Below are 26,313 nucleotides of genomic sequence, written 5' to 3' on the forward strand. Positions count from 1 at the left end.
AAAATTAAACATAATGAATAAACTAATTTTCAAGATAAAATTTATAAAAAAAATTCAGATACAGTATTGCAGAAAAGAACAAAAAAGTGAACTACTTTAATATTCTAATTTAATACTACGTTAACATTTAATTTTCAAATACTGCAAATCCTAGGTCTCTTGTGCTGTATTTTTAAAAGAAAAAGAAATGATGGGTGGGAATAAAATGATGATATAATTAAAGAACCAAAGGAATCTGTGTTATACAATGTATAAGTTATACAAAGAGCCAAGCTAGCTTGCAACAGACAAGGGATTTGAGCTATTTAGTTTAGTTTAGTCTTCCAGTGCTCTTTCACTCTTTTTATACTCCCTTCTTGCTTTTAAAGGAAGAATATAATGAGGCACGTAAAGATAATACAAGGAAAAACATCAATGGCTGATGTTTTTTCAGATTTTTTTCTTATAGGGCGCCAGTATATGAACCCAGATCAAGTAGATACTAATTGCTTTTGAAATAAGCTAGCATCTGCCAAGTTTAAAAAAAAAAATGTTGCCAGGTGCTTTAACAGCATCATCTGTATGATATTGAAGTACACACTACATCTCCGTTCCATTTATTAGATGGGCAACTACACATACCACACTGCGGAGTGGTTTGTTTCAGTGACCAAAAACATAAATCATGTCACCATTGATAATCAGGCAGCATATAAGTTTAATGAGTAAGTAAATAATATTTATTACATAAAAACAGTAAGAATATGAATTCCTATCCAAACAGAATTTAAAGTAGTATTTTCTATTGCCTAAGGCGCTCTGTTCCCATGGCCATGTTCCCTTTGTCTATGGCAGCGGTTCTCAACCTGTGGGTCGGGACCCCATTTGGGGTCGAACGACCATTTCACGGGGGTCGCCAAACAACGCACTCTGCCATTTCCCCCCCCCCTTTTCCTTAGCTGTGCTACTCCCTTTTATTCTATTGGCTTTTGAAAGCCAATAGAATAAACTCTCTTGAATAGAGTCTAATTCTATTGGCTTTCAAAAGCCAACAGGAATTGCCCAGGCTGTCTCTGCCCTGCCGAGCCCACCAAAAGTCCCATTCTGCAAACGGTGCTGCAAGTTGTCTGCAGCGAAGGCGAGCTGTCTGGAAGCTTCCACCCCTCTCTGCTGAGCAACTACGAAAAATGTAAGTAAAAGAGGGCCAGGGGTGGGAGGCCGGCGGGCACAGGGAGGGTTGCTGGCGCGCGTGGGGCCCGGCAGGTGCCTTACCTCCCTTGGGCTGGGACAGCTGGCGGCCCAGCCGGTGGTCGGCCTGCGCCATCTCTGCCACTTGCCAGCTATGATTCGGCCGGCGCAGGGGGCGGTACCACACATGGGCAGCACTCCTGGGCATGGAAAGTCCTTGACTTACGACCGGTTGGGTAGTCCTCGACTTACAACCGGTTGGGTAGTCCTCAACGTATGACCGGTTGGGGGTCGCTGCATTAGAAAGTTGAGAACCACTGGTCTATGGCGATTCTTCTGGGTCATGGTTGTCTGAAAGGCTACTAGACTTTCTTGGGTTTTTTTCTTTGAAAATATTTCACTTCTTATCCAAGAAGCTTCTTTAGTTTTTCAGGAAGAATTTCAAGAAGCTTTTTGGATAAGAGCAAAATGTTTTCAAAGGAAAAAAAAGAAAGTCCAGTTGCCTTTTAAAAAAAAAAAAAACAAAAAACTATTTTTGGGTCCCCCCCCCCTTTGTTAATGTTCTTTTATTATTACATACATGAATATGAGGGGATGTTCTTGTGAGCATGATTTTTGTCCAGCAAGACAACACTAACCTAGGAATGATATATTTATTACAGTTAAGGAGAAAACATTTGCTTCAACCTTTTTATCCTATGCCAGAAAAGAACCTCACAGCACACTCCAAATATTTATGGATTTCTGTATTCTGTCTGAAACTGCAGACTGAAACCTCTGGCAAACTGGACTTCAACACTGGTCCTTCTTCCCAACTTTACTGCACAGTACAATATGTAAATCTTAAAAAAATCTAAAATCTAAAAAAAAAGGAGGCATAAAGAAAGCACTTCTTAGTAAAACAGATGAAATCTAATACCCTTCTAAACCTCTTGAGAACTTTTGGTCTTCTAACCCCCCCACCACCAACAACTGTTTGAGAGACTTACAACCTTCCCAGAGCAGAATTATTTGGGGGGAAGAAGGAAAGGGCACAAGATGAATGATGAAAAAACTGAGTTGGATTAAACCTGTCCTCATTTCATGACTACATGGTGAGAGATTTTGAGCATATATAGTGGTCCTCACTCAAGGTACTATGCTGGGGAAATCAGATATAGGAGGAAAAAACATGATAATTTGGCTAAAAATTTGGTTCAAATCTAAAAGAATCTGAGGTGTTTTAGTTAAACAAATGTAATTCTCAGTTAACTTTCAACAATTTTCATGACCAAATCTAACAGCAAAAACATTATGTTAGCTGTTCATAAATAAATCATGATAAACCGTAACAAAATAACAGCTTTTTAGATAAGTGATATAAAGGGAAAAACTTTGAGCTAGCAATGAGTAATAATATTTGGAAGGTTAATGTAGAATTGACGCAACTACTCAAAATGATCACTGACATGGGAAGAGATGCTAGAAGGAAAACAAATAATCCTCACTGAGTCCATTAGAGAATGCTGTGTTATCTTTGGCTTACATAAACAAGGTCTCACAAAGAGGATGTACTGCGCAATATTGTACTGAAAGTTATTTAATATAACTGAACAAAAGCTTTAAAAATACTGTAAAAGTATTATAAAAGAAATACAACTCATTCACCATTGGTTGACTCTAAACCTAAAGAAAACTAGTTATCTTTCTTAGCATTATGTCCTTGACTCAGTAAACACTTATTTAAAATTGAACATTTTATATTGTAATACCTTTTTTTTAAAGTTGTCAACAATTGCTCAATAGAATTCACAAGCTACATTAAGTATTATGCTGAGAAATGTATAATGTAGGCAATTTCAACTTAAATGTAATGAAATGTAACTTCATGTGTTTATTAGCATAACTGATACAATGTTGTTTGTTGCAATGAGTTTTATTTGAAAAAGAAAGACTGCTACTTCAGAAATATTTAGCTACATAACTGAATCCCAGACCTAGATGGAAAAGACTGTAGAGTATTATGACTGCTTTCCTAAAATATACTTCTTCTCCATAAAACACTTCCATTTCCCATAAATATCAGTAACATAAAGCTGATGGAAGGGTGGATTGGGGAGAAAAGCTTCTTTTTTATATTTTAATGAATTCTAGCTGCAATTAGTTTGTGTCTGTGTGTGAGGGTGTGTGCGCATGCATGCATGGCTTTTAGTCAGTGTTGACTCTTGAGGCTACTTGAACAAGACTCTAGCAAAGTTTCTTGGCAAGGTTTTTTCATAAGTGGTTTGCCACTGCTTCCTTCCTAAGACTGAGAGAGAGAGAGAGAGAGAGAGAGAGAGAGAGAGAGAGAGAGAGAGAAAGAGAGAGAGAGAGAGAGAGAGAGAGAGAGAGAGAGAGAGAGAGAAAGAGGGGGGGAGGGAGGGAGGGAGGGAGGGAGGGAGAGATGCTGAGTAAATTTACAAAAAATGTATATTATATGATTGCTTTCTTAAAATATGCTTTTCCCCCTAAAAGATTTCATTCCTATAAATATACAATAAAGCTTACAGGCACAGTGGATTAGGAGAAAAATTAATGATTTAGGTAGTCAGGATAGGACTTGGGGTTTGTACTGCAGCACAATCTGAAAAATCTACATATTAAAAGAAGGGGAAAGAAATAGAAACAATAATTCAAATTGCCTTAAAATATGTTTAAGTACTGATCCATTTTCCTTTTATGAACAATCTTAACATTTTGGAACAATGTAGTAATAAAAATCATATAAGTTTCCAATTATAACAATAGAAATGAAGACAAATCTTTTACTGTATTTTGTGAAATCAAAGGTTTCTGCACAGGCAATTCTCTATTGGGGGCAGACAATATTACAAGCTAGGACAGGCTCTGTAAGCAGGTTTCTTTATCATTTTCTTTTCTTTTTGGAGAGAAAGGCAATTCTGTGTCTCTCTTGGTTAATTTACCTATATTACCTATATTATATTTTATTGTTGTGAGCTGCCCAGAGTCATGAAAGTTAGATAGAATACAAATTTGATAAATAGGTTATTATTTGTAATAAACTTATTTTAGCATTTACTTTTGCCTTATGACTTGCAGTCACAACGGCCCAAAAAGCACTTCTGGCAATTGTAAAACATCACTGCCAATTTCTTCACATGATCACATGTCATGTGCTTGGCAATCAATTGCCAAGTGCCCCGCAATCATGTGATCACCATTTGCAATTTTCTCCAGAAAGTCGATGAGAAAATGGCAGGGAAGATTGCAAGACAGGGAAAATCTTCTCATACACTGGAGGAATAGACTTCAAATTTGGTGAAAATGTTAGCAAATGCCATCATTCTGAGCCTCACTGGCCTTCATGAATGCTTTAGTAGAGGGTGTCATGGTTCTGATAGATGAAACCCATTAAAGAACTTTAAGGCAAGAATTCTTCCTTAGAGAACATTTTATTCAGGAAACAAAGTATCGGTACTACATAACTGAACCCAAAACTAGATTCCCTTCCCCCAGATACAAAGTAACAAGTTGCAAGTCCCACCTCCACGAAGCAGTCATAAATCACATTCTCCAATTAGCCTGGAGCACGGGCTCTCTCCCCAGCTCCTCAGCCTTCCAAAATGTTATTGGTTTGTGTCCTTGAGTTTCCACCGAGCTGCATTGTTATTATGGCTAGCTGAGCTCAAGCATCCCCCCCCCTTCAACACCTAATTTCTAAACAGAAGAAAAAGCATGTTAAAAGCAAAGTAAAAATGGCTGCAATTTCCATCAGTTGTCAGAGCAGGAACATCCAATGTTACAGTGTTGACATCGGGGTCCTCAACCTGTGGGCCACGGCCCACTACCGGGCCATGGCCTCTTGGCCACTGGGCCACATGATAGGATGGCCAGTGCATGCACACTCACCCCCCCATTCATGCTAGTGCTGCCCAAGCATCCTGTTGGTCCTAGCACTGCCCTGCCCCCAAGCATCACAACAGCAGTAGTGCCACTCCAAGCGTCCCGCTGGCACTAGCACCACCCCACCCCAAAGTGTCCTGCCAGTGCTAGCACCACCTCGAGCATCCCGCTGGTGCTAGCACCACCCCATTTGCAGCACTCGCACAGCCGTTTGCATGTGCACATGTGCTTGCGTGTGGTCTGTTTGCGCATGCATGTGCGCTCGTGCATGGCTCATTTGTGTGTGCCTGCACGTCTGTAATGGTGCCTGCCTCCCTTTCCTGGCCGCCAAACCAAAAAGGTTGATGACCTCTGCTTTAGCAAATGTTATTGTTTCTGCCTCTTCAGAGGGGAAAATGCTAGTGAACAACAGTGTACGGAGCCTTTCAGTAGTATTGGCTAGTGTTTTTCACTAGATTTGTGATCTACGTCTCCTGGCACCAAGGAATTAAAGAAATCCCTCAGTTTACTGGAAGAACAGATCTCAAATTGGCAAAGCACTAGTGGATGCCATTATTCTCACAATCATTATCCTGGTGGGGCTTCAGAGGGCCTGGGGAGGAAGTCTGGGCCCTCTCCCTGCCGCACCATACTCAGGAGTCCCATGGCCTCTTCTCAGTACTCCGCTGATTCACGTGGTCGCTTAATGACCTCAACTGGGTAGGCTGGGAATGTGGTTGTTTCACAAAGTGAATAAGTGGCATCTTGCTTAATAATTGTTTTGCTCAACAACTGAGATTTTAGGCCCAGTTGTGGTTGTAAGTGGAGAACTACCTGTACATTACTGAATTTGTGTTTCTATATGAAAATATGAGCAAACATAACCACCAGTATTCCATTATAGTGATCTAAGAAAGTTCTGGATTCTTATGTGAATCCAGTATAACAATTCACTCCTGCTTTACATCATAAATATTTATCCAGCTGCCTTTTTATTCATTATTCAATGTTAGTCCAAATCAGATAATGCATTCCAAATAAATATTTATACAGATAATTCCTCAGTTAAGTCAGATTTTCAAACACTGACATTTGGCTTCTAGAATTGTAAACTGGATAGATTGAAGAAGGCTCAATCCTTTCCAACAGATTTTTGTTTTCTCCTGCCAGACAGAGAAGATTATATATATATTGTAAAGTTATAATTGTGAGTTTTATTTTGTCAACTTAAAAATCCATCCTTTCTTCCACATGTATCACACTGTGTGAGATCAAATGATGATTGGTTAGTTCTGCATTATATATATACATAATGATGAACCACAAAGTTCCTCATAAAATCAGAATGATGACTAGATTAGGTTATTATTGTTACTTCCCTCAAGAGCTCGGCAACTTTAAAATGTGTGACCTATTCACAGAATTCACCAAGGGAATTCTGGGAATTTAAGGCCATAAATCTTATAGTTGCCAAGTTTGAAAAACTGAATTAAATGCTTCCAAGTTATTTTACTGGCATGACTGGAATTTATTGATAGATTTTATGTTGGTATTTTTTTTAAATCACTAAGTTTTAAATATTTAATCCAAAAGAAAAGAAAAAAAACTGGTTCCCTCCAGATGTTTTGAAATTTAACTTTTAACAGCCTTAATATAGGAGAATTTCAGTCCAAAGAAAATGGAAGACTCAGTTCCCTATCCTTATTCTACTGCACCGGACAATACTATAAAATCTAAATATCTGCCAAGTAGGAAAAAATGAGATTTTCTAATGTTTATAATTTTCTTAAAATTTGAAATTTGAATTAGGTTCTTTGTATGTTAGCTATTTTTATTGTTTTAGTGATTAGTTTTATAAAGAAGGCTGTGCTTTTTCAACTGTAATATGTAAATATGTATAACTATTAGTTGTCAATATTCTGATGTTTTAATATAATAATAATAATAATAATAATAATAATAATAATAATAATAATAATAATATTAATAATGTGGCATGGATTGACTACAAAAAGGCATTTGACTCTCTGCCACATGATTGGATAATAAAGTGCCTAGAAATAACAGGAGTCAGTAGAAACATCAGAAAATTTGTGCAAAGATCGATGGCACAATGGAAGACACAGTTGCAGATCAATGGTGAGAAGCTGGGAGAGGTTAATATCAAGAGAGGAATATTTCAAGGAGATTCATTATCACCATTACTATTTGTTATTGCACTGTTTCCTCTGTCAACAATACTGAATAACTCAGGACATGGCTATCAAACATCAAAAACATCTGCCAGACTATCCCACCTCCTCTATATGGATGATCTGAAGCTGTATGGAAAAACATCATCTGAAATAGAATCGCTGCTCAACACTGTCCGTATATATAGCCAAGATATTTTAATGGAGTTTGGCTTGGACAAATGTGCCACACTTACTATCAAACAAGGAAAAATAGTGAAAACTGAAGGAATCAAGATGCCCCACGAAACTAACATTAAGAGTCTGGACGAGGAAGAATACTACAAATACTTGGGTATCCTTCAAGCTGACAACATCAAGCACACTGAAGTCAAGAAAAAGATTAGAGGTGAATACATCAAGAGAGTGAAGAAAATCTTAAAGTCCAAACTCAATGGAGCAAATACCATAAAGGCAATCAACACCTGGGCAATCCCAGTAATTAGGTACACAGCTGGAATAGTGGACTGGACTCAAGCAGAACTAAAAGCAATGGATAGGCAGACCAGAAAAATAAGGACAATGAATCATGCCCTTCATCCACGCAGTGACATTGATAGACTTTATCTACCAAGGCAAATAGGTGGGCGTGGAATGCTACAAGTACATCAGATGGTTGAAGAAGAAAAAATGGCTTTGGAAGCATATCTGAAGAACAATGATGAAGATGCACTGAAATTAGTATATCAGGAAGGCTTACTAACTACTGGAGAGACCAAACTGGCCTACAAGAAAGACCAAATGAAGAACAGAATAGAGGCATGTGAAGACAACGCACTACATGGCCAATACATGAAAAAAATAGCTGGGAAAGCAGATAATAATAAAACCTGGCAATGGCTAAGAGCAGGAAAATTGAAGAAAGAGACCGAGGGACTAATTCTGGCTGCACAAGACCAAGCCTTAAGGACAAATGCATACAAAGTCAAAATTGAGAAGACAGCAACAGACAGTAAGTGCCGCCTATGCAAAGAAGCTGAAGAAACAGTGGAACACTTGGTAAGCTGTTGCAAGAAGATTGCACAGACTGATTACAAGCAGCGGCATGACAAAGTAGCAGCAATGGTGCATTGGAAGATCTGCAAAAAATATCATTTGCCTGTAAGCAAAAACTGGTGGGATCATAAAATAGAGAAAGTCATATAAAATGATAAAATTAAACTGCTCTGGGACTTCAGAATTCAAACAGACAAGCACCTGCAACATAACACCCCAGACTAAACAATTGTCGATAAGAAAGACAAAAAAGTCTGGATAGTGGACGTGGCAGTGCCTGGAGATAGCAGAATAGAAGAGAAAGAACTGGAGAAGATAACAAAATACAAAGACCTACAAATAGAAATAGAAAGACTGTGGCAAAAGCAAGCAAGGGTAGTACCAATAGTCATAGGCTCCTTGGGTGCAATCCCAAAACAACTGGAGCACCACTTGAACACAATTGGCATTGACAAATTCGATATTAGTCAATTGCAAAAGGCGGCCTTATTAGGAACTGCTTCCATCCTGCGACGATATCTGTAATACCATCAAACATCCACATCTGCCTATTCCAGGTCCTGGGTAAGGACTCGATAGGTAGACAAAATGCCAAATCCAGTCTGAACATCTGGCTGACTGTGCGATGATCAATAATAATAATAATAATAATAATAATAATAATAATAAGAAGAAGAAGAAGAAGAAGAAGAAGAAGAAGAAGAAGAAGAAGAAGAAGAAGAAGAAGAAGAAGAAGAAGAAGAAGAAGTAGAAGTTGGAAGCGACCTTGGAGGTCATCTAGTCCAACCCCCTGCTCAGGTAGAAAACCCATACCATTTTAGACAAATGGCTGTCCAGTCTCTTCTTAAAAACTTCCAGTGTTGGAGCATTCACCACTTCTGGAGGCAGGTTGTTCCACTGGCTAATTGTTCTGTCAGGAAGTTTCTCCTTAGTTCTAGGTTGCTTCTCTCCATGATTAGTTTCCATCCATTGCTTCTTGTCCTGCCTTCCGGTGCTTCGGAGAATAGCTTGACTCCCTCTTCTTTGTGGCAGCCCCTGAGGTATTGGAACACTGCTATCATGTCCCCCCTCATCCTTCTCTTCATTAAACTAGACATACCCAATTCCAGCAACCGTTCCTTATATGTTTTGGCCTCCAGACCTCTAATCATCTTTGTTGCTCTTTTCTGTACTCTTTCTAGAGTGTCAACATCTTTTTTACACCATGGTGACCAAAACTGGATGCAGTGTTCCAAGTGTGGCCTTACCAAGGCATTGTAAAGTGGTATTAATACTTCACATGATCTTGATTCTATCCCTCTGTTAATGCACTGTGTTGGCTTTTTTGGCAGCTGCAGCACACGGCTGGCTCATATCTAAGTGATTGTCCACTAGGACTCTGAGATCCCTCTCACAGTTGCTACTATTGAGCAAGGTACCTCCTATACTGTACCTGTACATTTGGTTTTTCTTGCCTAAATGTAGAACCTTACTTTTTTCACCATTGAATTTAATTTTGTTATATAGCGCCCAGTGTTCCAGTTTGTTCAGATCCTCCTGTATCTTAAGCCTAGCTTCTGGAGTGTTGGCTATTCCTGCCTGCTTGGTGTCGTTTGCAAATTTGATGAGTTCCCCGTCTATCCCCTCATCCAAATCGTTGATGAAGATGTTGAAGAGCACTGGGCCTAGAACATAGTCCTGGGGCACCCTACTACACACTTCCCTCTATGTAGATGCAGTTCCATTGAGGACCACACATTGAGTACGGCCGGTCAGCCAGCTATGAATCCATCTGGTAGTGATGCTGTCTAACCCACATTTTTCTATCTTATCAAGTAGTAGGTTGTGATCTACTTTATCAGATGCCTTACTGAAGTCCAAGTAAATTATATCCACAGCATTTCTCTGGTCCACTAATTTTGTCACTTGGTCAAAGAATGCAATAAGATTTGTCTGGCATGATCTGTTTTTGACAAACCCATGTTGGCTTTTAGTCATGACTTTGTCTCTAGGTTTTCGCTGATTTGTTGTTTGATTATGTTTTCTGAATTCTTTATTATGTGCTTTGCTGAAAGATGTACGGTAAATAAGAAACCTGAACTGTGATTTGATAGGAGACTACCTGATACCCTATGTAAACCCTATATAAACTACTCTTATATTTCTAAAGAATGAAGAAAATTAGATATGCAAATAATAACTTCTACTTGCAGATCAGCAATAGCCCATCTTATAAGAATAATGTGAGACAAATTGTTTATTTCTCATGGTCCATATATGGACAACTCAGGAAGATTTATCCTTGATCTTGGTCTAATTTTTTCAATAAGAAAATGTGCCCCTGATTTTGTCACTTGGTCCATGATATGCATGTGCTGAAAATATATCTTGGTTAGGAAAGCCTGCATTGACTTATTCATAAAATGTATGCGCAAAAATAAGCACACTAAAATTATTATGGAATAATTATTCTTTTTGTACAAAACTTTAACTCCACAAAGCTTTATCTAATCCAGTTGTCTATGGCTAACTCATACAGTTTGTTCAAGCTAACCGATTTTTCTGTTTCAATTTAAAACTCATTAAAACACATGTTATAACTTTACTTTAGCTTGTAGCCCTTGTTCATCCATATATCTTTATAAGACTCTTATTTTGAGTTAAAACCAGATGATTGAGAGGGGAGGGAATGTAGAGGAATGTTACCCCATTCCATGTCTTTTCATGGTCAAAAGGCAGCTGAGCCCCACAGACTTATTGAAAAGTCTGTTTCCTGCCTGAGCAGGGAGTTGGACTACAAGACCTCCAAGATCCCTTCCAACTCTATTATTATTATTAAATTATACATAAAAATCCTTAAAATATAAATCCATAGATTGTATTGGATCCCTTCAATACTAAAAGTGAACTGGTCCTCCATTATAGTATTATCTTGTATAGATTCATAATCTGATTACTGGTGATGCATGGATGAACATTTGCCATCTCTACCTGTTTCCAGTAATAATTTGCAGCTCTTTCAAAGATATTTCAGCAATTGTCTATTTTCTTTCTTTTCTACTTCCATCAAACTTGGCAAGCACAATCATATGCTTGCATTACATACTTAGCATATGAGTTTCTATTTATTCATCAGAATCTCAAGAGATTAGTTGGTCTTTACGGTATTTGGATCAGGATTGAGGAACTGATTCTTCTTGCTACCCATCTTATTCTCAGTAACCATCTCCAAATTGATAATTTAAAGGTGTCTGTGTTGTTTTTCTTTTTAAGTGTCTACCTTCCACATCCATGCATTATCATTGTTTCAACTATTCTTAAGGTTTGCTCTCACTGAACTGTCCTAATCCTTTGTAAACTTGTCTACATTTACATATTCTCTTCCTTTTCTCTTTAGTTCTCCAGGATCCTCATGTTTATTCTAAAAAAAAAAGGGAAATCTATCTGCCACGTTCATTTCTTTGTTATCAAATTCACTAAGCAAGAAGGTTGATGTCACCTTTGTCTTAATATTTACGAAGACATTCAACCCATCTTAAACTTCCATAATGAGCTCTTCTAAGTCTTCTTTGCTTTCAGCAGCGTTGCCATCTTTATATTTCAGACTGTTATTGTTTCAGCCTCTAGTTTTGATTCCAGTGGTCATCTTTTCCAATTTTGCCATCCTTACACCACCACTAGTCTTAACAGATAACAGGATCTTTCAAGCTGCTGTTATTATAGAAAGAAATTCATAAAACTTTGGATATCATATTTGACCCCTATTTCATAATAAAAACCATACTATACTATTTCAAAAGTTCATTTCCCTTCAATTTACTAAATAAATAAAATAATAGGGGATGTTTAGTATACACTCCTTCTACAATTTCTCCAATTCAATTTGAATTGAATTTTGTTAAAAATTCTAGTCTTTGCAATGCTTTTAACGCTTAAAAATCTGCACTTGTTAAATTCACTGCATACAATTATGCAGTTCATTTTAAAATGTTTGTTCAGTATGTTAAATTTCCAATATACCATGCTATGCAATATTTGTATATACTCTCTGCATATAATATTGATTTGGTATCTGTATTTAGGTATTAAAGTTAGAACACATATTGGCATCTATATCAGACAGACACAGCTGATGAATTCTAGATCCCAGAATAACGATTTCTTTTTCTTTCAGAAACTCAGTGTAATTTATAAGAAAACATCTGAAAATGTAAGACTTAGTCATGGCTGGATATGATGGATATTTGCAATGTAGCATTATCTTGCATTACAAGGATATTCTCTAAAAGAAATCTTGGTTTTGCTTTGCCTATTTCATCAGGTGAATATAGAAGATGACTGTTAATTCTTATTATCTTCTACTGCTGTTCTAGTATTTAAATTTCTGAACTACAGTATGTTTTTTTTTCCCTTTTCCACACAGGACAAACATTTTATTTCTAAAGTTACTAATGTTTTCTAGTGCACCCATTCAAGTAAACTATACATTAGGTACACTGTACAATGAGGCACTGCTCTTAAATAAATTATGTATGCTTGAATTGATATCTAAGACTGTCTATCAGGACAAAGATGCATTTCAATGAAATCTTTGTCCATATACCTTGCCACACATAATTATCAAACTAAAACCACAGTACACCGACCCTTAAGCATGCCCCAATTTTCTCATTCAGAAAGAACAATAAATCATGTATGTGCTACTATTAACCTCTACTAAAGCAGCTTATATAGAAAATGAGTGTTGCCCAAGAATGATGAAAAAGAAATCTGCAAGCCACTTAAGATGTTTTCTTTTTTTTTAAGGGAGAAATTAGCAATAGCTTTATTACTAATCACTTGTGATGCATAAGCCAAGGCAGGTTGGCAACCTATATCTGCAAAATGTTGGACTAAATGATCTCTGATGTACCTTCTCATTTTATCACTCTGTCTCTTAATAATTTCTAATATGATTAGATATTTTGAAATTTTTTTAAAATCTGTTTAAAAAAATTTCAAAATATCTAATCATATTGCTTCTCCACTTCTTTCCTCAAAAATTTACCAATCAAGAGCAACACAGTAGATGTCAATCAAAGCAGTTTTGACTCCATTTATGATGTAAAAAGTTATAGATAGCTAGATAATATAGTTAAGTTTTATAAAAATACTAGAATGGCATTCCTGATTTCTATCTTTCATCCATCAGAATTAAAGATTCAATGGCAAATCTGTTTAAAACTTAAAACGATTAAAATTTAAAACAATTATATTTCTTGATGTTTCCTGCCTTTAGGTGAATATCTACATAAAAGGTTACAAACTCTAATTCATTATAGGAAACTGTAATAAAATATTTTCACCAATATTTGCATTTATAAGCACTTAGTTGGCTTTCATTCACCAAGTCTTCTCCCATCCCAAATGAAAATTCCTGTTGCCATATCCTTGCCAACTTTATTTAAGAACAAGCTATTCCATTCACTAAATGACAGATTACAAAAATCTTTAATTAGATTTAGTGGGAACAGGAATCAATCACATATCCACAGATGGTACATGTTTTAAAAGCTGAGGATAAATTTATGGAAGAATGCAACTGATGATATTATAATGTAGGGTAGATGAACATTCACAAGGTCCCTTTTCTGTATGACTCTTAAACTGGAACATGGCAATGCAACTTCTAGAAATAGGCAGAAAACAGAAAATATGTTTTGTTCCATGCACAAAGAAGCAGGAGTTCACCAGACCTGTTCCAGACAAGTCATTATCCAGCTGAACTGCCTCTAGGAAACTTTGAGTACAGCAGTACTGATGTGCCTCATGCCTCTCTCCTCCTCCGTTTGGTTTCTGGGTCAATCCACCCACCAATTTTTGCAGAATATTCCTTCCCCAAATTGTGTCAAATCCAATTGGTCCATGCCCACTTGCCTCTTCCCAGGAATTTGCCTTTCTTCTGCTACTGAGCTTTATTTTAAATTATATACTGAGCTTTATTTTAAATTATATTCCTTATATTTCCTGGCTTCTCTTTAATGGTCCTATGCCCAGAACATGAGTGTTCCAGGTCTCTGCTCCAAGCAAACATGGTACAGGTGGAACAAGAGGCATGGAACACCCAAAGCTTACACATCCTGCAGATCCTTAGCAGCTCTACAAGGTTGGAGCAGATCTTTCTTAGTTCAAGAGTAATAAATGGCTATATCCCCAAGAGAATAATACATTAGGAAAATGCAAGCTATCTTGAAATGGTGCCTTCAGTTGAAATTTTGGTTAGCTAGGGCCACAAGCATGAAGAGGCATAGAATGAATAGGAAGAGGGTTTAAATGAGGAAGAAACAAAAATCTAGAATGGGGTGGGGAGACAAAAGTATAAAAAGGAGGACACTGAGTAAGGGAAGTAAAGAAAGGGGTAGTAGAGGGGGGAAAAGGGGAACCCAAACATGCAGCAATACTGCTGCTCTTGTTTTTCCAGGCTTTAAGAGAAAAACATGGCAATTTTATATTCCTTTTCTCCAAAGAAATCAGGGTGTATAAATATGTGTTCATATTTACATGGTTATATAGAAAGATGTTTTCGTATGCACATAATCATTTGTGCCCTGGCAGATATACTCTGAAGGCCTGAGAGATGATTGATGTACAGTATCCCTTTGTCCCCAAAGTTGCTTACTACTTTTGTGAGTAATTATAAAATACTGGCTATTTGTGAACAGCAATAAGTTTTATATCTTGATCTTTTATTTATGACAGGCAACCATGCAAGCTCTAACTTAAATGTGATCTAAAATAGAAAGCTTTGCTTAAAAGAAATAACCTTTCGTGCAGTTTTACTGAGGTTTCTGAGGATAATTTTCATGTTAACTGTGTTATAGCTAGGCTCATAGTCTTTATAGCAGGTTTTCATGGCCAAAAGGAACTGATAAAGCATGACAGACTTACAGTTCATTATTTGAAAAAGGTACAGTGCATATTAAGTATTGTGAAATAGAGGAGGACAAAGAACATTAAAGAAAGGGAACACTAGGCCCATATAGCCATGCCTGAAGTGTGCCATCATGCTGTTCCATTGTTTAGCATCCAGAACACCAGCACTGAAAGCAGTAAGGCAAGACAACTTGAAAAGGCATTTAATGCAATCTCTGTCACACTTCATGACATAATTAGTATTGCCATGGAGCAAAAGCAGCCGTTGAGCTTTTCTTCAACCTACCCATCCACCTTCCCCATAATATTTGACAAGTGGCATATGTCATTTATAAGTGTGACTCAGAATTAGCTTTAATCATTGTTAGACTATCTAATACATTAAATAAATTGGAATTATTATTACAAAAGGTTTATAAAGGTAACTGGGAGGTATCTCACTTCTTTATCTTAAGAAATCATAGCAAACCTTTTAATAAAAGCATAGAATGTAAACTTCCAGCAAAGATTTAAATTATTGAATATCTACCAAAGAACACTATAGTTAAATTTTGTTATAGGAGGGGATGTTATTTATTCACAATATGTTAAACTGGAGAGACCACCATCATAGTAATTTATGTTGTATGGTTAATGTTGCCATCATGCATCATTTTATGACGTTTCACTGCTTGTGAAGTTTACCATGTTGAACTCCATAAACAAGCTTTCATTGTATTAAGGAATGTTTGGATCAAGAAAAACAGAAAGCAGCCTAGATAGTAAGGTTTTGAAAGAAAAAATGACCTGTAAACTTATCAGATGTACTAGTAGTATAAAATTAGGAAATCTTGGACAATTTTATCTACATTCTAGACCAAGGGTCCCTAACCTCCGGTGTATGGACCAGTAATGGGCCACGGCATGCTAGCAACCAGTCCACACAAATAAGAAAAGCCAGGATGAAGGCAGCACACAAAGCCATGCCCCCTTCGGTCCACGGAAAAACCTTTCTCCATGTAACCGGTCCCTGGTGCCCAAAAGGTTGGAGACTTCTGTTCTAGGCATCAGAATAATAACTTCTGGGTAAGATCATGTGAAACAATAAATACATGTCGATGTGTCAGTAGTCATTCTGCTAGCTTATTCAGAGTTAAAATGAATCACAGCTCAACAACAATTCCATTATATACTGCTTGTATTCAATGCTGCAGAGAACCTAAAACTTTCATTACCTACTTCCAGAAAGACAATAGTTGATAACTTACTTATTGATGATCTCTAGATTATGATTATGATCTTTATAATTGGTCAACATTGGTATGTGTTTTGGGCTAGTGTTGCTTCCCTATCTTTTCTAATTTCTAATCTATTTCGTCCCATGCAATTATTCCCACTTTGGCAATTTATTTACATGTTTTGGGTCTTAGTTTGGAGAGTTGGTATTATTAGCAGACTACAATGTTCCTCTACCCAAATATTACTACAATTTGCCCCCCCATTCTAATCACATGATTTATGGTCCACTCATTATTTGAACAACATAGTACAGTTGTTGGATTTCTTTTGATCTGCCAATTACATTAATTATTTTGTGGAGAATAAACCAAAGTTTCACAATAAGTTCCCTGCTGGAAAAAAAAATCATTTGCAGAAATATGCAAGGTTGGATTTAACAGTAAGAATGCTTTCATTTTTTTTTTGATAAATAGAAACAAAGAGGTTAAGAGATACTTACAGCCTTGCCTTTTAGAGAGCTTACTATAAACATGAGTGTTTTCTGAGAAGTAATTACTATTAAGCCAATTTAGTCATGTAAATGCATAAGATCTTTTGCAAATGTGTAAACAAGAGGCCCACTATTTCCACTTCCCCAGACTTTGGCACTCCTAAGAAGCAGAGAGCAAAGCCAACCACATACAATATACCCTTTATTTTTAATCATTTGGTAAACTACAGTAACAGAAATATTTACATACTGCATAAAAACGTTTTAAAGGAGACAAAAACTTCATATTTATGAACACAGAAAAAGTTCACCCCTCCATAATCTGAAAGCAGAAATATTGGAAATTAAGAACATTAAAATATTAATAACATCCTTCTTTGAGAATGAAATAAATGACTTTTAAAACAGAATTTTGACAGTTCAAAGCACATTAAAGGATGTTGATGAAAAATCTATAGCATTAAAATAAAAGTAAGCATAACGAATATTACTGTATAGTTCAATATATCAGTGTTTTTAGCTTTAATGAGATAGCATGAAAATTTTCAACTAATCAAAGAACACTAATTCTATATTTAGTGTATACTTAAATTCTATAAGCAGTAGTCTTACTCAAAATTCTAGGCCAGATCTCCCCAATTTACTGCCTAGGAATTAACAGGATTGAATTCAATGCAACTGATTTGTCCCATTTTGAGGAAGCTGATTTTATGTATTTGGCCACAACCCATCAATTAAATGTATTGGTCTGTGGCTTTTGGCTTCAAGAAAATGATAGACAAGATTGAATCCATGTATCACATTAATCCATAATGTGGTTAGTTTACTTTTGGCTTAATACAGTAAGTGAACTCTTCTATTGCAACAGAGTATGTTTAAAACTAACCATGGCTAACTGTGATGCACAGACCCAAGGGGAAATATCTCTTCATTTTCAGTTTCTATCCATGTCTTGCACTCAAGGTTGTTTGCCTTATCATCTTGATGTAATTAAGTTGCAAAACAAAAGAAAACATCACAGGATTTAGATTACATTCCCTGGAAGGATACAGATTTTATGCAATGGAAAACTAATACGTTAACTGTTATAGCAACCAATTAATATACAGTTCTATTCTGTAAAAGCACAAATGACACCCTGGAAACCCAAGATTTAAATCATTTATTATTCATAAAGAGAAACAAACAGGATGTCCAAAAACTCAGATAAGAGTAGTTTCTAATTATTCAGTCACTTCATCTTTTATGTCAGATCTACTGGGTGAAAACAGTATTGACAGAAAGGCCATGCTTTGAAACATATTTCTTTTGACTTCCTAATAACAGAAATCAATTCCTTCAATGGTTCAAGCTATAACTGCTATCACCTGCTACAATCTATTAGATCAGGGGTTCCCAACTGGATATGCTCGCACCCCCTGGGAGTGCGAGAAAATATTTCAGGGGTTGCGGAAACTTGGGTTTTCAAAATTATAGTGTATATGCATAATTCGTTGCCGTTATTTCAAACTTTTGCAAGGGGTGCGAGAATATATCAGAAGCGTTCTAGGAGTGTGAGGTACAGAAAATGTTGGGAGCCACTGCATTAGATTGTAATGTTTCTTAAAAACTGCAATTCAACATTTAGCAAAGTTGTGTCAACAGCCTCTTCCCTTGATACCACCCTCAAAAATATAGTATCAACTTTCTTCCAAATGCAATGCTGAAATTTTTACTCAGAAAGAGCTTTCTGTTGCAGAACCTGTAAATACACCAAGTTTATTCCTGCCAAAAACTGGTGCCAATAACCTATTTCAGAACCAAGTTAAGATGTAGAACCAGATATTTTAGAGATCATTTATACACCTCCCAGGCAATTTTCTAAACTAAAAACAGCTATTCTATTAAGGATGCAAACAAATGATTTGACATTTAGCACCCCCACCCCACCCACGCAGAATATAAAAATCTGAGGAAATTCGGCCACTCAGAGAAGGAATTATATATAATGATCTTAAAATAGGCTGCAAAGGCTGGTGCCCTAGATATACTTCTAGATTTAACTTCCATTGAACTTAACGGGCACCAGAGAGACAGTTCTGGTACTGCATTGTAACTGCTGACAGAAATGGGATGAAAGCGCTTATGGATAACGAAAATCAGCTCAGAAAACAGAGGTCTAGGGGGGAGCACCAAGACCCCCCGAAGTTTAAGGGGTCCTCCCATTGTCTTAGCACTAACAATGGATGGCTTGCATCTCAGACAGCCGGATCCCCCCATTTCAAGAGGGAGAAGAAGGGAAGTCTTCCAGCGCGGCCAGGCCCTGCTTTAACCCAAGAAGGCTTTGACTCATTCGCAGCGCAAACCATCGTTCCTGGGAAAGTCAGGGACGGCCCGCGACTCCTATGCCCAGGCAACACGGGGAGAGCGGTGCACGAGAGGCAGGGCAGACTTCCTCGGAAACAAAAGCCGGGCTAGGAAGTCTCGTCCCGCCGGCTTGGAGTGGAGGGGGGGGGGTTGCCGAAAGAGAAGCGGCGCTTCCTTCAACGACAGCCCAGCAGGCCGGCTTCCCGGGCGGACACAAAGGACATCACCTACCGCAACAGGAGGCGACGAGGAGCAGGAGTTGCGCTGACCTCCAAGCAAGGGACCCTTCTGCGCCCCAGCAAGAGGCCATAACACTGCCGCGCGGGGGAGGGGGGAAGAAGAGGAGGAGGAGGAGGAGGAGGAGGAGACCAGCCGGAGTTGTGTCGCGAGCCCCGCAGCGGGAGGGCCTCGCCGTCGCCTGGCCGGGGAAGAGCCCCCTCCCGCCGCCGCCGCGCGCGCGCCCCGCCTTCCTCCTCCTCCTCCTCCTCCTCCTCCCCCTCAGCCTCAGCCTCCTGCCGCTCCGGGAGCCATGAGCTGTCCGCCGTTGCCGCTACTGCCGCTCCCCCCGCCGGCTTCTTCGGCTTCCTCTCCTTGCCCGTCTCAGGAGCGCTCTCCTCCGACGGACAGGAGGGGCTCCGCCGGCGCAGCTGCGCATGACAAAGCGGAGCCGCTGCCTCCCGAAGGGCTGGCCGGGGCGGGGAAACCCCGCTTTTCCCAGCAGGAGGAGGAGCAGCACCAGCTGCAGAAAGGCTTCGGCTGCCGAGCAGGGCGCGTGTCTGGATGTCTGGGTTCTCAGTTCAGCTGCCTCACTGTGGGTGGTGGTAGTCTGTCTTGCTGCCCGAGGTGCCAGCCTAGACCTGCCCTTCCACCGGAGGTGCGTCGCGGAGGGCAGGCAGGCATGCCATGCTGTTCCCGCGCCTGTGCACTCGGTCTCTGCTCCTCCGAAGGGAGCCCTTTTCTTTCTGTCTGCGGCAGTTTTTCGCCTCCTGGTTCCTTCCCAGATGGCTTGGAGTTCAGCATCGGTCATCCTTCCCGCCTCTATTGTCCCCAGGTCGTAGGAGTTACTTTGAAATAGCTTCCCAAAAGCTAAAGAATGGCTCATGGAGCAAAATGGGCAGTCTCCAAATTTGTTATATTAAATAAAGGTGATCCTCGACTTAGGACCACAATCGAGCCCAACGTTTTGGTTGCTAAGTGAGACGTTTGTTAAGTGCATTTTTATGACCTTTCTTGCCACGTTAAGTGAATCACTACAGTTATTAAGTTGGTGACCTGGTTCTTAAGTGAATGTGGTTTCTCTATGGACTTTGCTTGTGAGAAGATTGCAAGCGGTGATCACATGACCCCAGGGCACTTCAATCTGTCATGAGTCAGTTGTCAAGTCCAAATTTTGATCATGTGACCATGAGGATGCTGCAATGGTTGTAAGTGTGAAAATGGTCATAAGTCACTTTTTTCAGATTGTAACTTTGAACGGTTACTAAAGAAACTGTTGTACGTCGACTACCTGTATAAGTAAATACGCTTTGTCATTTCTGTGTAAAGCATCCTTTGGGGGGTAAAATACTTAAGTACAGGCAGTCCTCAACTTACAACAGTTCATTTAGTGACCAAAGTTACAACAGCCCTGAAAAATGTGACTTATGACTGTTTTTCATATAATCATTACAGTATCCCCATGGTCACATGCTCAAAATTCAGATACTTGACAACTGGCTCATATGACGGTTGTAGTGTCCTAGGGTCATGTGATAGCCTTTTGTGATCTTCTGATAAGCAGTGGGGAAGCCAGGTTCACTTAACCATGTTACTAACTTCACAGCTGCAATGATTCACTTAACGGTGGCAAGAAAGATTGTAAAATGGGGCAGAAGTCTACTTAACAACACAAATTTTGGGCTCAATTGTGATCACAAGTTTAGGCCTACTTGTATAGGCTATACAGGTCAAACACCCTGTACTAGAATTAAATTTTGTTTACTGTGACAGCTTGTCAGTTGCTACACTCCCCATTCACCTACTTCATATAGCAATGCTGATTCATTGTTGCTGTATTCTCTGACTTTCACTATACAATATTAAAAGAACTCGGTAAATAATAAGTTTTTCTTTTTCTTTTAAAAAAAACAAACACTTTGTAAGGAGTTACTTAACCAGAGGAGTCCTACTGATATCCAGAACTTAGCTGATAAGGAATGTCCAATCACTGCAAGGTAATTTCATGCAAGATTTTTAAAAAAGAGTTTTGGATGTTGCCTGCTCTTTTAATATATATTTTACTACCATTATTATTATTATTATTATTTAAATTTGTTTGCTGCCTGACTCACAACAACTATAAGTGGCTTACAACAATCAAACAAAGAAATCACAATAAAATCAACCATAAATAATAAAGGTAAAAGATGGCAAGACTAATAAAATGACTCGGTTTCCTTCTTCCTTACCAAAGGCCTATAAGCAAATATATGAATCAGTTTTGCAGGGAAGTTTTTTTTAATGTCCAGTCTGTCTCGAGCAATCTGATAAGATTTTAGATTAACCTTGTCTCCTAGTTTGGATGACCATCACGTCCATTAAGTATCCAAGATTAATTATTAGGTAACAGAAGTGATGGTGGTGAAGAGGACAATCTTTATCTAGATTTCTGGCTTCATCAGATCAGTTAAATGTAATCAGGAAGAATCCTTTGATTTAAGCAGTTTCTGCCTATACCAGTGGTTCTCAACCTGTGGGTCGGGACCCCATTTGGGGTCGAACGACCATTTCATGGGGGTCGCCAAACAAGGCTGTCTGCCATTTTTTCCCCTTTTCTTTGGCCATGCCCCTGGCACCTGGTGATGTATAAGTGGTTGGGGGTCACCACAACATGGGGAACTGTATTATGGGGTCGCGGCATTAGAAAGGTTGAGAACCACTGGCCTATACGTTGAGTGCTTCAAAAACTACTGGTGCTTTCACATTAATTCAAAGAAGACTTCCTTTTCTCTTAAGCAATCTGCATCAGGGCAAAAAATGTTTATCTGATAAAGAAAATAAATATAAGTGTTATGGCCCTGCAGTATTTTGCAAATTGCCTCTCTCATTCCTGTGCTCAGAATTCAACGGTAAGGCTTTCCCCTCATTTGACAGTTTCTTTACAATAACAAAAAAAAATGCACTGAGTGTTTAGAAAGCCTTTAGGATCTCCATGTCAGTCTCCAAGAAATAGGACACAAGAGGCCTCTAACTGCCTTGAGGAAACCTGGAGGATGTAGCTTTCACAACATTTATAGTATCTTGTCTGTATTAGAAATAAAGTACTTTGCTGAAAGATATTTCTCCTTCTAGTACTATAGAATTAAATTGGTCTTATATATCACTGAGTGCAAGATCTTTGCCTTAGATTTTCCAGGCAAGGATTTATGTTGATAAAGAAGAGGTTTTTAATTATATAAGAGACACAGGTAGTTCCAGAGTTCTCAAAATAGAATCAAATTATAAAGTCATGCTTAAATTCTGTGCAATATTTTAAAATTAAATAGAAATATATAGTTTATTGGTTGATTAGCCTTATGACCATATTAAAAAAATAAAGGTAAAATACAAGATCTATTTCCAGGATAAAAGAGGTAAAAGAAAATGCAGTAATAAAATAAATACATGCTAAACACAAAGAATCAACATTCATATAAATACATTGCCTTTATATGATAACCTGATCTGTTCAATATAATGGTTTCTCACATTAGCTATAAACTTAGCAGTTCTGCTAACAATGTATATGTTAGAGTCCAGGATGAAATAAAACAATCTGCTATTCTGATCCCAAATGTAGAGATCTGCAGTGTAGATCTACACATTTACATTGAGAAAACAAAACAACTACTTCATCTACACTGGGGAAACCAAACAACGACTTCACAAATGCATCACACAACATAGGAGAACAAACCCATCGGGACAAAATTCAGCAGTCCATCTGCAGCTGAAAAACAAAGGTAATTTTTTTTCCACATTCTGGACAGAGAGGACCACTGGTTTGAAAGAGGAGTTAAAAAAGCCATCTATGTTAAAATTCAACAGAGAAGGAGGCATATGATACCACCTATCTCCTGCCTACAACACAGTCCTTTCAGCAGTCTCAAGAAGGTTCCACACCCATCTGCACTCTGATTCAGATGAACTTGAGGGTACAGATAAATTCCCAAGTGGCCACAACAACTCTCAGAGTGCTAGCAACCAGATGACTGGAAAGACTATAAATCCTTCTCTTTTTCATCATTCAGTCAGAACTCAGGAAGCTTCTTGGATGAGGAGCAAATGTTTTTAAAAGAAAAATAAAAGTCCAGTTGCCTTTTGAAAAGCACCTTTGGGATAACCACGACCAGGATGATGGAGAATCTCCAATAAACATTCTTAAATATGTATTGTTGGAAATCTGCATAAGTATTGTATGAATTTAGGAATAGGCATGGCTCATTCAAGGAACCTCAAAACATACAGTGAGGATTCCCATGTTAGATATGAAGCATTTTTGCCTTGTTCATATCCAAATACTGGCTTAGCTGATTTGTATTGAATTGTTTTGGTCTGTGGCTGCTTGGGATGGAAACAGCAAAGATGATGGATAGTGGTAGGTTTTTCTTTATGGTTTTTGGAACCAAGAACAAGATGGGGGAAAGATCAATCTTCTACCTTGGATTTTACCCAAAGACCAGGAAGTGAGTTATCTGTTTCTGTACAAAAGACTGCCAACAGGAGATTGTAAGTCCTTTTACTCTCTGTTTCTAAAAATAAAATAATGTAAGAAAGAGCACCTATGAAGAATGTTGTTTATTAGTAAAAACATTTTATTTTTAAAATAAGAATGAGCTTTTATTTATATGTATGTAGCTAATTTAGTCTGACAGAAAGCACACAAATAACCAAAATGAAAAGGAGTTTAATAATGGTGAATAGTTAGAGAAGCAATCAAGCCAAACGAAGTACAATCCTCAATAGAAATGCTAAGAACAGCAAAGGAAGGTTCTTGCTGAGTCAGCACAGTTCAGGAGAGTTTTCATTTATGATATTAAACAACTGCCAAAATGAAGTTATTTAGAATAAAGGTAAAGACAGGAAAATCTATTCGTAAAAATTCTTGGAAAGTTTAAGAAACATGGAAGCCATTACAGGTAGTCCTCAACTTAACGACCACAATTGGAGCCCAAAGTTTATGTTGCTGAGAAGTTTGTTAAGTGAGTTTGCTCCATTTTACAAATTTTCTCGCCACATTTGTTAAGTGAATCACTGCATTTGTTAAATTAGTAATATGGTTGTTAAGTGAATCTGGTTTCCCCATTGACTTTGCTGGTCAGAAGGTTATAAAAGGTGATCACATGACTGGGATGCTGCAACCGTCATAAGTGTGAGTCAGTATTCAAACATCCAAATGTAAATCATGTGACCAAAGGGATGCTGTAATGGTCGTAAGTGTGAAAAATGGTCATAAGTCACTTTTTTCAGTGCCGTAAGTTTAAATAGTCATTAAATGAACTATTGTAAGTTGAGGATTATCTGTACTAAATATAGGATAAGAATTGATATCAGATCCAGACCACAGTTACAGTTGACTTTGAACTTAGGTTGAACAAAAGGTCTAAGTATCATTTATAGATCTTGTAAGTGTCTATATATTCTAAATGTAAGTCTCATTTTATGAACTAATATAAACCTTTATTCTTTTTTTGTAATTTTGCCAGATCAGGTGGACCAAAAATTCAGCTATCTGTTCACTGTAATCTTTGGCATCACTAGTGGGGCATAATTAAACATCTTTGTCTCTAAATACCACTCCCACACTACACTTCTCAAGTTTTCACATGCATGTATCACTTGATTAAGCCCAAATCTTCAGGTCTGGGTTAATGATGCAAACAACTTTAATGATTCACAGCTGCTGTACAGAACGGAAGCAAATAAAGACTGCTCATTAAATAAACGTGGATTTGCAATGTGACCACAACAAATTATTTTTATGGAAACATAGGCAAAATAAGAGACCTTGGTTTAATTGGTTTCAGCTGAATTTCTTAGGGCTTATATTGGTAATCCTGGTTCTGTTCCTGCTGCAAATCTAATCCTGAAATTGTTGTTTGATCAGAATTAGCATTTTCATATTGTACTAATAACAGCTCTTCTGTGGGTGACTCAGCTTCTTGGTAAAAGTTTTAAAATTTTTGAAAACTGGTATCCAAAATACTAGGAGAGTTAATTTTGATGGAAAAAAGATTACTTTTGGCTCCAAAATTTAGATGCTATACTAACCATCTTTTAATCTTAAAGTGGCATTAAAAGACAGAGGAATTACTAAAATGGATCACAAAATCTTCTCTTCTCTTCTCTTCTCTTCTCTTCTCTTCTCTTCTCTTCTCTTCTCTTCTCTTCTCTTCTCTTCTCTTCTCCTCTCCTCTCCTCTCCTCTCCTCTCCTTTCCTCTCTTCACTCCACTCCACTCCACTCCACTCCACTCCATTCCATTCCATTCCATGATAATTCTGATTAACAAGTTATAAATTAGGGGCTAGAACCCATGATTCATTCTATGTGATAATGTAGATGTAGAAATGAAAAAGAAATAGTCACTGAGATAGATTGGGGATTCTGTCACAGAAGCTTTCTTAGTAGAGGGTTCCCTAGTGCTATAAAGATCCAAGGGAGATTGCTACAGATTCTGCATGAAGTCAACAATAAACACAACCAAATTATTGTTTTTGAAACTTTGTGCACTGCACATTACTAACACAATAATGAATTTTTTAATGCACCACAACTACCTGCCATTTTGCTGTTGTTATAAATATTGAAAAGCAGAGATTGTGTAAGTTAGAAGATACTTGTATCATGATGTTTTGGGGTGTGTGTGTGTGTGTGTGTGTGTGTGCAATTTTTATGCAGGTGGTCCCTGAGACTTGAAAATTATTTCGAGGATTCCTCAGGTTGATAAAGACTACATTATGGTAATTTATAATGATGCAAATCATCAAGAGGTCTATCAGTGGATCCCACTCTATTTTCTATGGTTATCTGGATATTACTGAAATCAAGAAAAATTAGTGTTGAAGAAGAACTGTTTTATTTGATGATGATGAAG

The 26,313-nt window shown here is 37.8% G+C and overlaps 1 protein-coding gene across 1 annotated transcript in view; it reads right to left on the reverse strand.

The window, feature by feature from the left end:
- LRP12 (LDL receptor related protein 12) overlaps positions 1 to 19,825 on the reverse strand; it is a 44,447-nt gene extending 24,622 nt beyond the window's left edge. The window contains exon 1 of the mRNA XM_039328862.1: positions 19,432 to 19,825. Within this exon, the coding sequence (XP_039184796.1) occupies positions 19,432 to 19,510 (79 nt within the window). The 5' untranslated portion in view covers positions 19,511 to 19,825. The remainder of the gene's footprint in view (positions 1 to 19,431) is intronic.
- Positions 19,826 to 26,313: the final 6,488 nt, after the last annotated feature.

Source organism: Crotalus tigris, unplaced genomic scaffold (genome assembly GCF_016545835.1).
Source record: "Crotalus tigris isolate CLP2741 ecotype Arizona unplaced genomic scaffold, ASM1654583v1 scf7180000024384.25900115:4084858, whole genome shotgun sequence".
NCBI classification, from domain to species: domain Eukaryota; kingdom Metazoa; phylum Chordata; class Lepidosauria; order Squamata; family Viperidae; genus Crotalus; species Crotalus tigris.